Here is a 12,861-nt window from a genome sequence, read left to right as displayed (position 1 = left end):
TTATAAAGTTTGCAGTTCGCTTCCCCATTTTGTCACTGTTCACTAAAGAAGGCAGGCCACTGAAATAAATGAAGTTTATCCCTCCTTGTCTATGAAAGGATTAAGCTCTTCGGGGCAAAGAAAATTCAAAGGGCAATCTTTATCGCCAGTGCAAAGCAAACACGTTCAGATTAAATAATATGTGCCACATACAAAAATAGCAGCTGAGATCCTTAGCATTTCCTAAGACACGTTCAAATCCTTTCAGTATTGGTTTCCTTGTGAACAGTGGCCAAAAACGTCAGCTAGATTGTTACACAACCACCATTGCCTTCAGTATCTATTAAGAGATTAATTAAAAGAATAGACCTTTTAAGCCAACTAACGGCTGATTTAGCAGGTAAGACAGGAGGGAGCAGAGAGGAAGTTAATGAGTAATTGCAATGATCTTTTAACATAGTGGTAGATTGGGATGTGAACCTGCAAAATTTTAAATTAGAATGTGACTGAAGAGTGAGATCATCTGTACAAGTCTTGCAGATTCACAGCAAAATTATTAGACTTTCTGCTGACTTTCATAGTTATCTACAATTTCTTATTATTTACAATTTTTAATTACAATCTCATAGTTATCTACAATATCTAGAAATTACTGTAAAGATGTGAGGAGCTATGGCTGGAGCTTTTCTGTTCCCATATAGGCAGGATGATTTTATTACAGTCCCCTGTGTGTGTGAGAATATATAAACTGTAACTCTCTATACACACACACACACACACACAAAAATATATATAGTATATACACTGTAGAATATATATGACATATAATGTATATACTATAATATATATATTATAAATAATACACAAGTCATCCTTTTTTCTGCATTTTTGTTAGTCAGTGGAGTTGACACACTAACATTCCACTGAGAAACACATTTGCACACCTGCAAGCAATAACGCATTATTTTTTGTAAAATACTCTTGGAGCATTTCCAAACACTTGCTTGGCTTTCATTTGTTTTTAAAATTTCTAGCCTTAAAATATGGAAAAGTCTTTTCTCCATATCCACACTGGATGGAAAGAGCAAATGGGCTTAAGCTGGAAAAAGAATGAAGTTAGTAAGTCGGAAAAGCTTTGTAAACCATAAAGACAGTGAAGCTCTAGAACAGATTGCCTGGAGAAGTGGTAGAGGCTTCTAGGAAAACCTTGCAGAAACATCTGTCAGGTGTAACTTCATTATTGTTTATTGAAATGCTGGGACAGAAGGATGGGACAAATGACCTCATGAGGTCTATCCTAACCCTGTGATTCTGTGATTTTATAGAGACATAGTAGTTCATTTATGTACTTCCTAACTTAATTTCCTCTTAAGGTTGGTCACTTCTAAAGGCCTAGATAAAATGCATTTGGCATTATGGACTTAAAAATATATGCTCATGCTAATTCACTGCAATCCTGACCTGACTGCCATTCAAGACTTCAATAAGCACAGAAATACTCTGTACATTTCAAATATTTGCAGTAACTATTTGAAGAACGGCCCATCCTTTCCCTCTTTAATCAAATAATTGTAAGTAGATTGCTTCAATTAAAAGTCTAACACATGACTTGGAAACACTTATCTATCTGACTAAAGGACATAAATGTCGCATATTTTACACAGAACCTTCATTTTTCATTACAAATTCTCTCTACATAGTCCATCATATTATATATATCCAATATAAAGTACAATTAATAATGATGATGTGTAAAACTTAATTTTAAAAACATATTGCATTATATGATTTTCATCACTATAGATCTAACACCAGTTTTTATTTTGACCTCCAAGCAGACCAGTCACTAAAGAACAGCAACTCTGATTTCTTGATTCAATTTCATTATGAAAATGTAACTACATCTCCTCTGCAAATCTGCATCAAGCCAATAAACACACACACAATTCATTTCTTAACAGATACATAACTTTATAGCTGTCAGTAACATCTGGCTAATTTCTTTTTGCCAATGCTCCCGATTTTGCCATGCTGAAAATAAGCATACATCAAGTCTGTTTCTCTAACCTGAAAGTAATTTAAATCGAATTCAAACTTCAATTGCCGGTTTCCATTACAGACAATATCATAAAGAAAAACAGCATCATTTAAGAAAATAATAATCAATTTATCAAATTACTATATTACAATGAGATATGAGCATACACTTAACAACTGGAAAATACTGCACTGCTAATCGTCATCTGCTTGTATATTTACTATTCGGAAGACAACACAGGACATAAAAGATATTAAAAGGAAATTAATCAAAAACTCACTTCCAGTATACCATGCACAGAATAACTGCTGTAGCTTAGAAAGTGCCAGACTGGAGTTTATGCAGACATATCCAAAATGGCTTATAAAGTACCTAACACAAAGCAGTATAACAGACTAGCTTAGAGCTTAGTACAAGTTGCAATGCTGATTTGGGACCCTCGGTTAATAATCAGGCAGCCAGTCTGAACTACACCTAATGTATGCTACTATTACTATCCAAACTAATTACTTTTAGGCTAGTTCAGACTAACGTATCCTACAGTTTTGACTGAATCAGAGCTATAAGTAGGGCGTTATTTGTAGATGCTCTAAAAATAACCATTCCTTTTTACTTCTTGAAAATCTGATATTCTCCACAGGCTCAAATTTTTTGTCAGTTTGCAGCAAAGCACATAGACTGAATAGACCTTCTGTATAAAACCTTGCTGATTTGGGGATGAACCCTTAGTTCATTATCCTCTGCTGTGTCATTAGAATCAACAGAAGAAAACATTTGCATGGCCATGGTTGAACTCAACAAAAGGTACTAAATCCAGTAATTGGTATAATCTGTTTTCAATTCGATTAAATCATTCTTCAGGGTTTAAGATTTTATCAACAATTAAAATAGATGGCAAACGTACAAGCAATAGCTCTGCAATATCTGAAAAGCATCCCTGGATTCTTGTAGGAGATTTCACCAATGCCTGCCTTCTGCACCACAGTTATGCTTATTTGCAGTTTATGAACAGTGATATGGAGCATACCTCACCAGAAGAATTTAACATTAAAAGAAAAATTGCTTTCTGTGAAAGAACTATGTTCTTCCCCATAAAATCTTGTTTTATTTCCCCCAATGAGATTGCAGTGAACGTCCAATTTGAATGCCAAAAACTGCACACACAAAGACATTCAAAGGAGAAGAAAAGACATGCACACTAAATCATATTTATCTTCTTTTTTTCTTCCACTCAGGCATTTCTATTTCATTTTTATTGTGTTTATTTTATCTTTGTGCACACATCTGAACCATGTTTAGCTCTTGAATTTGAGTTACCATTTTTCCTCTATTGTCACATGTCTTAACGGTACAATAACTTGTTTAGTCTAACTCTGCTTTTTTTTTAGTTAAGATCATAAATACCAAGTGGACACGCTTCCTTTTGTTCTCCTTTAAAGATATACCTCCTAATAATGCATCTTATAATCTTTCAAAGATTTTACAAGACGCACGGAATTTGGGGGTTGAAAATATTTTCCAGCATCAATTTCTTAAGCAAAAAAGGCAATAAGATTTGTGATGAGTTTTCCAAGCGACAGTCAATGCTGAGCTGCCTTGGGTTTAAATCCTGCAGAATAATAATATTCCAATTGAGCAAAGCACTCGTAAACATGCATATCTATCTATAAGCACATAAGTAGTTCCTCTGACTTCCAACAGTTGTTTCAATGAGACTATTCAAATACTTAAAGCCAAAGTATAGGTTTAACTGCTTTGATGAACAAGAACCAAAGGTGCTCTGCTTTGAAGAATCAGGTCTTCCCTTAGATTGCACCTTGTTTCAGGTGCAACTCTATTACTTACCAATTTCCTGTGGAGCAGACCACCCAAGTGTTAGACTAGATCTTTCACAATTAGCAGCTGTGTTCAGTACTGCAGCATTGAATCCATAGATACAGTGGTATGTACTTACACCAGAAGGGCATATATGCCAATAAGCTGAAGGAGAAGAGTAAAAGGAATGAAAAGGGAACACCAGAAAAGGATACAAAAAGAAGTTCTGCAACTGTACCATGAGGAAGCCCCACAACATTTTATGCATTCCTGTGCAACAGCTAGAAAGACGAGGAACACCGCAAACGCATCCCAACAATCTCCAGAGAGCCTACATCTACATTTTCCTTTCAGTCTCTTCACCAGTACCTTCCTTCTGCCACAAAACTCATTTTCTGTTATTTCCTCCCTGCTCTTAGAAGAGCACTATTAGCCTTTGTGCTGCTGCCGGACAGCCACCTCTACAGTACAGCTGGGCTGCTCCAAAACCTGGGAGCTGCTTCGTTTCACCTGTCTTACTCTTTTACAAGACAGTCACTTACATCTGACCTTTTACCGTTAGTGAATAGGGAGAAACGGACAACATCAAGGCATGAGTCAGCTGACCCTTCTTACAGGTTCGCTTCAAAACAAGATCCAAACCTCCAAAGTATAAAGGACATCTAGGTAACTAACTTGCAGCTATAGCTGCCAAAACGTAGGCAGGATAAATGCTACCACTAGAGCCCCAACCATTAAAAGATCAACCGCAGATATCGATGGGTCTCACTGAATGCTAACAAAACCAGACATAAGCAGTTTCTTTCCCTGAGAAATTACAATCTGTAGAGAAGATAAACTCCATTTAAATACCATTTAAAGACAATTTAAATAATTAATGTCTGAAAGTCGGTCTCTGTCTCTCTCCTTTCTCTTGCTCTCTCTTATATAGCCCCCATTTTGTCCGTAAATAGCTTGCGTATGTTAAACTTGTTGCTGATACAGCGACAGTTTCAGTAATTCTTCAGCCAGAATACATGCTCATTCTGGTCAAACCTCTATCATTAAGGGCATACACTTTTTTTTAAACATAGTACTCAGGAGGAGTGATGCTTTTCTTTTTTCAGTTAGTTGACCATTTGTGAACGTGCTAGAAGAAATGAACACAATACAATAACTATGGCTTATTCATGCACATTATTTCTCCATAATTGCACCTACTTTATAAAATACAAAATTAGAGACCTACTGGCAATACCATTTGTTTTCCTAAAGCTTTAGTTTTCCAAAGATAAGATGACTGTAGTCTACCTGCCTAAACTGCTTTTTGCTTCAGTGTTCCCAATTTTTCAGTCTTTTTTCAAATATAGATCCACTTAAATAAGAGGTATTCTTTACCCAGATGTGCCTTCTTTAGCTGTAAACAGACCTCATCTTATATGAAATTCTTTGCACATTAAAACTGTTAAGACAATCTGAACACAGAACATCACTAAAAAAAACCCTGCATTTGGGTTTTTGTAAAACATATGGGGATCACTTAAGTCTTGCATGCAGGTAGAGTTGCGTTGCATTTGCTAAACATGTTAACTAGTCAAAATATTTTTTCCTCCATGTCTAGTTCCTGAAAATAAAAAAAGAGAATAAATTTCCCTGAGGTCAGTGAGGTCTCTGTACTGCAATTAAGGCTGTTGTGTTCGAATTGTCTTGTACTTGAATCTAAATAACAACAGACAGATACTGTGGCTTACTAACCAACAGCTAAGACATTTTAACAGCGTGACTCAACCTTAACAAAAGGTAGTTTTAACCAGTATTCTTCATTTAAGGTATCTATAGATAAGTCTTACTTCCTAGAATCCAGGCGAATTCAACAACAAGAGACTGTTTTCTTACTCAGTTCCCAGATGCACAAGTATGCTTTGAGAGAGTTTGGTACATATTTCACAGGATTTGGCTCATTTGCACAAACAAATAGATTTGCACTGAAGACGTCCAGCTTCAGCATACATTTGCTCTCTTCATCAGAATAACGTGCAAGACTTACTGGAACAACTGGCCAAATTCTGACAAGTTATTTAGGTAAATAAAGAGTAACCACACTGCAGCGCTACACGGGAAGTCTGAGACTATTCCAGAATTAGAAAAAAAGAACGCAGCATAGCCACCCTGTTAAACGTTTTCCAGTGGAGCACTTGTAGGCCTTGTTTATTGAGAAACAGCAAGAGAACAACAAAACAGAGAGAAATGACATTACACTACTCCAAATGCCAACAGCAGACACCACCTATCCTAAAACAATCATACGATGGATTAATAATGGATTAAGAACAGTCACCTTATAATAAAGTCTGAATCCAGACAGAGCACTGACCGCCTATGCAATCGAGCCATATTAAAAAGTCATGCATAATTCAAGGATATTGTATATATCTTACTGGGCAAGCTGAATGCCTTTTATACTGTGAACGTGCATCAGAACCGAGTTTAATAGAACTAAAAAGGCCCAATACAATATATATTTTAATTATCTCAACTCTGATAAGCTGATAGAAAAGTAATCCCCTCTAAGCTTTTCAAAGCCAACTTGCCATACCTTAGCAATCAAATATTATTGAGTTTATAATTAAGTTTAATTAGGTCAAAGGATATTTCGGTTATATTACCTCTCAAATACATAACAAATGCTTATTCAGCACTAGAAGCAATCAAAATTAATGAACCCTGATCTAGTGTATGCAAATCCTGCTTAAATCTGGGCTACTTTTTGTTCATATTTTATATTGGGACATATTTATTAACTTGGAAGTTGGCAAATCAGTAGTAAGGCTTCTCCAGTTCAAAATGCACTAATAACTTACCCTTTGGAAGCAAAGGTACCTTTTACTTTCAATCGTGATAACTGATATATAGAACCAAAATAAATAACTTTTGTAATGCTTTGTATAAGGAATTTTACCTTCCTTACAGAATGGTTTCACTTACCTAGTTCATAATGTATCTGTTGTATGCTCCTTCACCTCAACATAATATATTAAGAAGGCAGAAGCAAATTCCATGAGTGTGCAGCAAATTTTGAGTACAGTTAATAGTAGAGAAGAGCAGTAAACCATCACCCTTTTTCTCCTTCTGAGTAGAGTTTTGCTTAAATAGGCATAATTTAATTAGGGGGTGGAGGGAATGACAGGAGCAAGTTTTATATTAGGTTTTACCAGCTTTTTGCTCTGGATACCTCCTGAGTTCCTAGCAACTGCATTGAGCTGAGACTCATCAGGCACATGGTATCATCTATCACCATTACGCGATTCCAACTACTTTGCACGTTACCTGTTTTGCCATGGCAATTAAAAATACACTCTCTACCTTTAACTATCTTGCTGAGTACTCTGAGTAAAAACTTCCAGATAATAACGTCCATCACTCCTTGGTTTAGCATGATATACTAACTATATGTAACACAGTCCAAAATTTGAATATCGAGAAAGCATTTGGTCTACAGAAACTAAGCAGACACCCTGCAGAAAGATGGAGAGCAAAGCAAAAGAATTAGCTACCTGGCCCTAAACTGAGAAGCACAAATCCTGCGGTGACTAGAAGGGCAAGCGCACTCCTCCAGCGATAGAACAGGCATACGGCAAAGCGTCTGAGACGGCAAGCCTGCGTTTCAAAGCCTGCATCTCACAAAAGAACGAAAAGGGCAGCAGCAACAGGGAATGAAAGCACTGACAGAAAAATCAGTAAACTGCTCAGAATTTAAGTAAGGAGAGACGTACTACCTGCACAGGTAGAAGAAACACAGAGAACTGCCGAGGCAGTTTTAAACAAAAAACTTAGTCCCTTCTACCATCTTGAAAACTGAGTTATTTCTCTGTCTCAATTCTCCAAGCTATAAAAGCAAACTTATCAAGTCTAAAGTTTGTGTAACCCACGTTAACATACAATGCCTGTAAATCAATATGCATATGCAAATCCCTCTGGAATATATCACCATTTTAAAAGCACAGGCATAGAACACACTACAGGCAGAGTGCGCTGTACTGACCGAATGCAAGGTAAGCCTTCCTGTGCAGGCCAGGCCAGCATGATCAGAAGCATACTGGGTAATTTGCACATTTTCCCTTAAATATAGACTTCTGATTGCAACGGTCTCATATATTCAGGGGCTCAACCACCCTCATAATCTGCTGGCCACATCTGTCACAAATTATCACTAACTATTTGACACAGAGTATTTACAAGTACACTACTTAGCGTACTTACAAGTACGCTACTTACGCGTATTTACAAGTACGCTACTTAAGCTGGCAATAAAATGAGCCAAGACCAACCAGTCAGTTTACTGTGCCAGTTTATCAACTCCTGAAGCACCAATACCAGTCCAGATCACTAAACAAATACAAAGAACAGTTAACATGCTTAGGTTACCCGTCCTCATGCTGAGTCAGCAAAGCTCCAAGCAGCATTTCCTGTGCAACGAAGTTCTGTCTTTACGGCTGATTCCCCTCGAAAAGACAGGTGGGCTGGCAATGGTCAGTCATGAAAAAAATTTAAATCTATTTTTATAAAAAGGCTATAGTTAGATAATGACATCAATTGGCAGGACACCCGGCCATCTGCATACATATGCTGCTATCCACTGCAAGAAGCAACTCCAGTCCTTAAATAGTTAATACCCCCTTTCTTTCCCATCTCCCACCCTCTCCTGGACAAAGGTGGTGAACAGATGCATTTACACAACTTGGAAACTTCAGATGGAGTAAAAGATAGCCTCATCTTTCCATTATCAAGTATCAAACCCAAGCAAAAGCAAGAGCAAAATAAATAAATAAATAGCTTTGCAAATAGAGACACAGTCATGAGCTGCTGCATCAGAAGGCAGCACCATAAGCGCGTAAGTAACTGCACAGTTAATTGACAGCGCTTTGTTACCTCTGTGGCTAAGTGAGCTGGAAGAGCTGCATGGAAATCATTCACCTAATTATGTAAATCAGGAAGTATGCTGTACAGGAAAGTCTAATACGTTTATTTGTTAAAAATCATATGCTATTTAATTTAACAGAAATCAATTTTATTACAGAGCCTGAGATTTATTTTCTGTAAAACAAATATATAATTACACTAGTGAGAATCTAAATTCATAACAGGAAACACACACATTCAATTTTGATATCCCTAGCCACTGCCCTGGAAAATGAATGCTCTCATTGAGGCGATATACATATCTACTTATATATATGTGTGTACACACACACACACATATATTTATCTATAAATCTATACAGAAAAGCAATTTTCCAAACCTTTTCAAAGGTGTAACAGAGTTGCCAGACAAAGGACCCTAAATATTTACTTATTTACATTAAGCTACCATCCAAAGGCTCCAACTAAGTGTAGGGCCCCCACTGTCTCATATCGAAACCAGCACTGCTCAGAAGAACAGAATAATAAAAGGCAAAGTATTAGACTAATCAAAGTCATACCAGAATGGTCACACTTGCTCAGGCTAAAGTCGGATTTCATAGTCCAATAACATGTCTCCACCAGAAGTCAAAAATCAGACGCCTAGGAAAGCGTGTGAAAGCAGAGTAAATACCTAGTGATACCCACAGTTCACTCCTCCAGTCTCCAGAAGTATGCAGTTCAAGGATCTCCTCATTTGGGTGTCTAATAGCTCTTGCTGGACTTTTCCTCCATGAATTTACCCAATTTGCTTTCTTGACTCATGCAAACTGTGAGCATCCAGAACCCCCCGGGCCACAATTCCCCCACTACGCGCCCTGTGACGAAGCATCTCGTTTGGTTTCTTGTGAATATACAAACAACGAGTTTCATTTGGTGCCCCAATGAGAAGAGAATGCATAATCCTACACTGATATTTTATAGACCTCTGCTATATCCACCCACCTTCTCTCTCTCCTTTCCCCTCCTCAAAAAACCTTCCAGTAAATTTGATTGTTTCTTACATGAAAACTATGCAAAGTTGTTAATTCTAGTTGCTTCTCTTTTTTCTTGTCGCATTGGGCATAAGTATCTTGTATGACGAGTACAGAGCAATGCAACACAGAGAGGTGATCTTGCATAATATCACCACAGTTAATTTGTGTGAGGTACAAATTGATTCTTTTTGAAATTTGCCTTCATAAACGTAATGACAAAAAAAAAAAAGACAGTAAAAACTCTGTTCTAACAAAATACTTAGCTGCCTGGGACATCAATTATGGCTCACAAAGAGCAAAATCCAGAAAGAGAAAAGAAAGATCTCTCTCCCACCTAAATCGCATCTTCTACAATGTCATGCCTCATTCTTCCATGTTGTGTCACTCACACACGAAAAAATACCTCTATAGACAAGTCCGTAACCCCGACTGCCGGGTTCCAACTGACCCTTTTAAACTGCAACTCTCTGCAATGCAGCCAGAAGATCCTGTAGTAATTTCCAAGGCTGTGCGTGACACCTAAAACTTAAGGAACAGGTAGTCAATCTACTCAACTCAGAGTGCCTAAAAGAGCTCGAGTCTCTCTGCAGACATCCATGAAGATAAACCCTTAAATGTAGTATCTCCTTCAAAGAATAGTTATACTTCGAAAAGAAAAATCTAACTTGACCGAGCATTGTAAAGATGGTCATATTTACAAATCTAAAATCAGCACCAAAAGAGAGCACCTAAGCACTGTTTATCCCATATGCTTTACTCCTAAAATGCAGTTTATGGAAGGACTATTTACATATGTCCAAATAATAAATTGATCCTTCTCTCTCTTAATATATTACTTACATTTCTACTGCTATGTTTCTATTTCATGCTACTATATTTCATATACCGATGACCATTTTTAGTATGATATTGTATCAATTTTTGCTGTCCGAAATAGCACGTAACTGCTGTCTATTTCAGCAGCAAAAGCTTTTTTTTTCTGATTACAAATACAGTGATTTATTCACACAAATCTTGCTTCATAAGAGGCCATCATGGGGTAAGTGGCAGTGGATATATTCTGAATGCATATTTTGTGTTCTAGAAGTCCAATGAAAAACTGAGTCAAAAAATCATGTTTTACAATTAGAGATAATACCTTAAGAATTCCGTTCCCAATAAAAATGAAAATGCAGGATCTTCTAATTTAGTAACACTTATCTCCTCTTCACACATTTTATTACACATGAATATTTTAAAATATTCACTTTACCACAACATGATAAAATGATGCCTTCAGATGATTAAAAAAAAAAAAAAATTCTCTCATAGAAAAATTGAGCAGAATCCCAGTGTCCTTCCATAAGCATCAGCTCCTAGAGCAAGCGGTGCTCCTGTTCTGGGACTTTTTAAGCACATACAAGTTGCAGAATTCTACTACACAATGCAAAAGATGAATACAGAATGCGATGTCCTTATTACCACATATAACTTTGCACATCAGGAACAACAATATGTTTCTGCCCCATGGATCTGTACAATCGTGTGTTTGTCAGATATTCCTAAGAAAAAAATATACATACTTATAAATTTTTTGTATAAAATTATGAAGGCCGTGTTATGCACAGTAATTTGGCCATGTGGAGAGGCACAATCACTTGAAAGCTAATCTACAGTTAGAAAAAGGAGAAAGAAACAGCAGCATTAGGTTTTCACATCTGCTCATACAAAAAACCCTACCAAAACCAGCAGGTTAATTTTTTTTTTTTAATTACTTTTTTTCCTGCATGTACTACATGAACGATCTACAGAACGCGAAAACTGATTCATTAACTGACTGTAGACAAAAACATTGAAAACGATACAAATACCTGAGGGAACGATAAATTCCTCTACATCTCTTTTAGTTCCATGGATATGAATTACCGAATGCTAAGAATACCCTTATGTCACAACTGCAACCTTTCTATGGAAAACAACAGGCATTGCAGTTTACTGTGTAATTATAGTCACTAATATCTTGACCCAACATCCACCAAAATCAACAGAAACCTTTTAGTCCCTGATTTTTAAAGTAAGCAGATATCAGTCCCTGTATCAAATCAGACAACTCAGTAATTCACCCTTACTTACAGAAACAATTAAAAAAACCTCAAAAAAACATAAGCATGCTATTTGTACAAAAAAGCATACACATTAAAAAAAACACAGCATTTATATAAGCCATATGTCTTCTGATGGCTTCTTGACATCTGACAGGTGCTTTAGAATAGCATAGCTGTAGTCTCAGTGCTCCTCTTCAGTAACGGTGTACATAGATCTTATGATTGTATTAATACCATATCACACAGTATCACAACAGCATCATTATCCACCACTGACATAACCAAAATGAAATCTCTTATTCAGCCATGCCATGGGATAAAAAGTCTGTTTGAAGTCCTGCATTCCCAATGAGCTTTTATCCTGACGTTTTACAACAATCTGTCATTCTGACTTTTCATTTCTTCAACTATTATACTGCAAAAACAGGAAAAGCCACAATATAGCAACTTTAAATTTCTAGTAATAAGCAGAACAAGTTACTCAAGTTATGTATGAAAACACTACTGCTGAAAGGATGAATGAGCTTGCTTCAGCGCATACATAATATCCATATTGTTATATCCATATTGCATCCATTTCCTCCATAAGGAAGAAAAAATAATAATTAAAAAAACACAAAATGAAGATATTACTCACACTTGTATCGAGGCTGCAGATACTGATTGTATCTTCATCCTGAGTACTCTGCTTCCGTTTTTTCTATAAAACAAAATGAAAAAAGCGCTCAGTTTTGATTAATATGACCAACTGACCACCCGCACGATCTTGAAACAGGTATACATAATGAAGTCATATGTATACATATCATATGTATACATATCATATAGATTAACACTTTTCCCTCTTACATCATTATTAATCATTACAGTCATACTGCATGTGAATAAGCTGTATTTTCACAAGTTCAAACCCTGCTTATTAGCACATTAATCAATTAAATGCTGCCACAGTGAGTTAGGTTCAGTTAAACTAGCAAATTTTTATTTCTAATGAAAAACATGAGATATTCTTGCATATTGCAAATTTTAT

The 12,861-nt window shown here is 36.4% G+C and overlaps 1 protein-coding gene across 6 annotated transcripts in view; it reads right to left on the bottom strand.

Moving 5' to 3' along the window:
- The window catches only part of ARHGEF3 (Rho guanine nucleotide exchange factor 3), a 153,372-nt gene that overhangs the window by 61,281 nt on the left and 79,230 nt on the right, over positions 1 to 12,861 (bottom strand). For all 6 annotated transcript variants that reach the window (XM_068907578.1, XM_068907580.1, XM_068907583.1 and 3 more), the window contains one exon: positions 12,469 to 12,531. In XM_068907578.1, coding sequence (XP_068763679.1) covers positions 12,469 to 12,531 — 63 coding nt within the window. The remainder of the gene's footprint in view (positions 1 to 12,468; positions 12,532 to 12,861) is intronic.

The sequence above is a fragment of the Struthio camelus genome, chromosome 14 (assembly GCF_040807025.1).
Source record: "Struthio camelus isolate bStrCam1 chromosome 14, bStrCam1.hap1, whole genome shotgun sequence".
NCBI classification, from domain to species: Eukaryota; Metazoa; Chordata; class Aves; order Struthioniformes; family Struthionidae; genus Struthio; species Struthio camelus.
The sequence above is the reverse complement of the archived record's forward strand: the minus strand, read 5'-3'. Positions and strand labels throughout refer to the sequence as shown.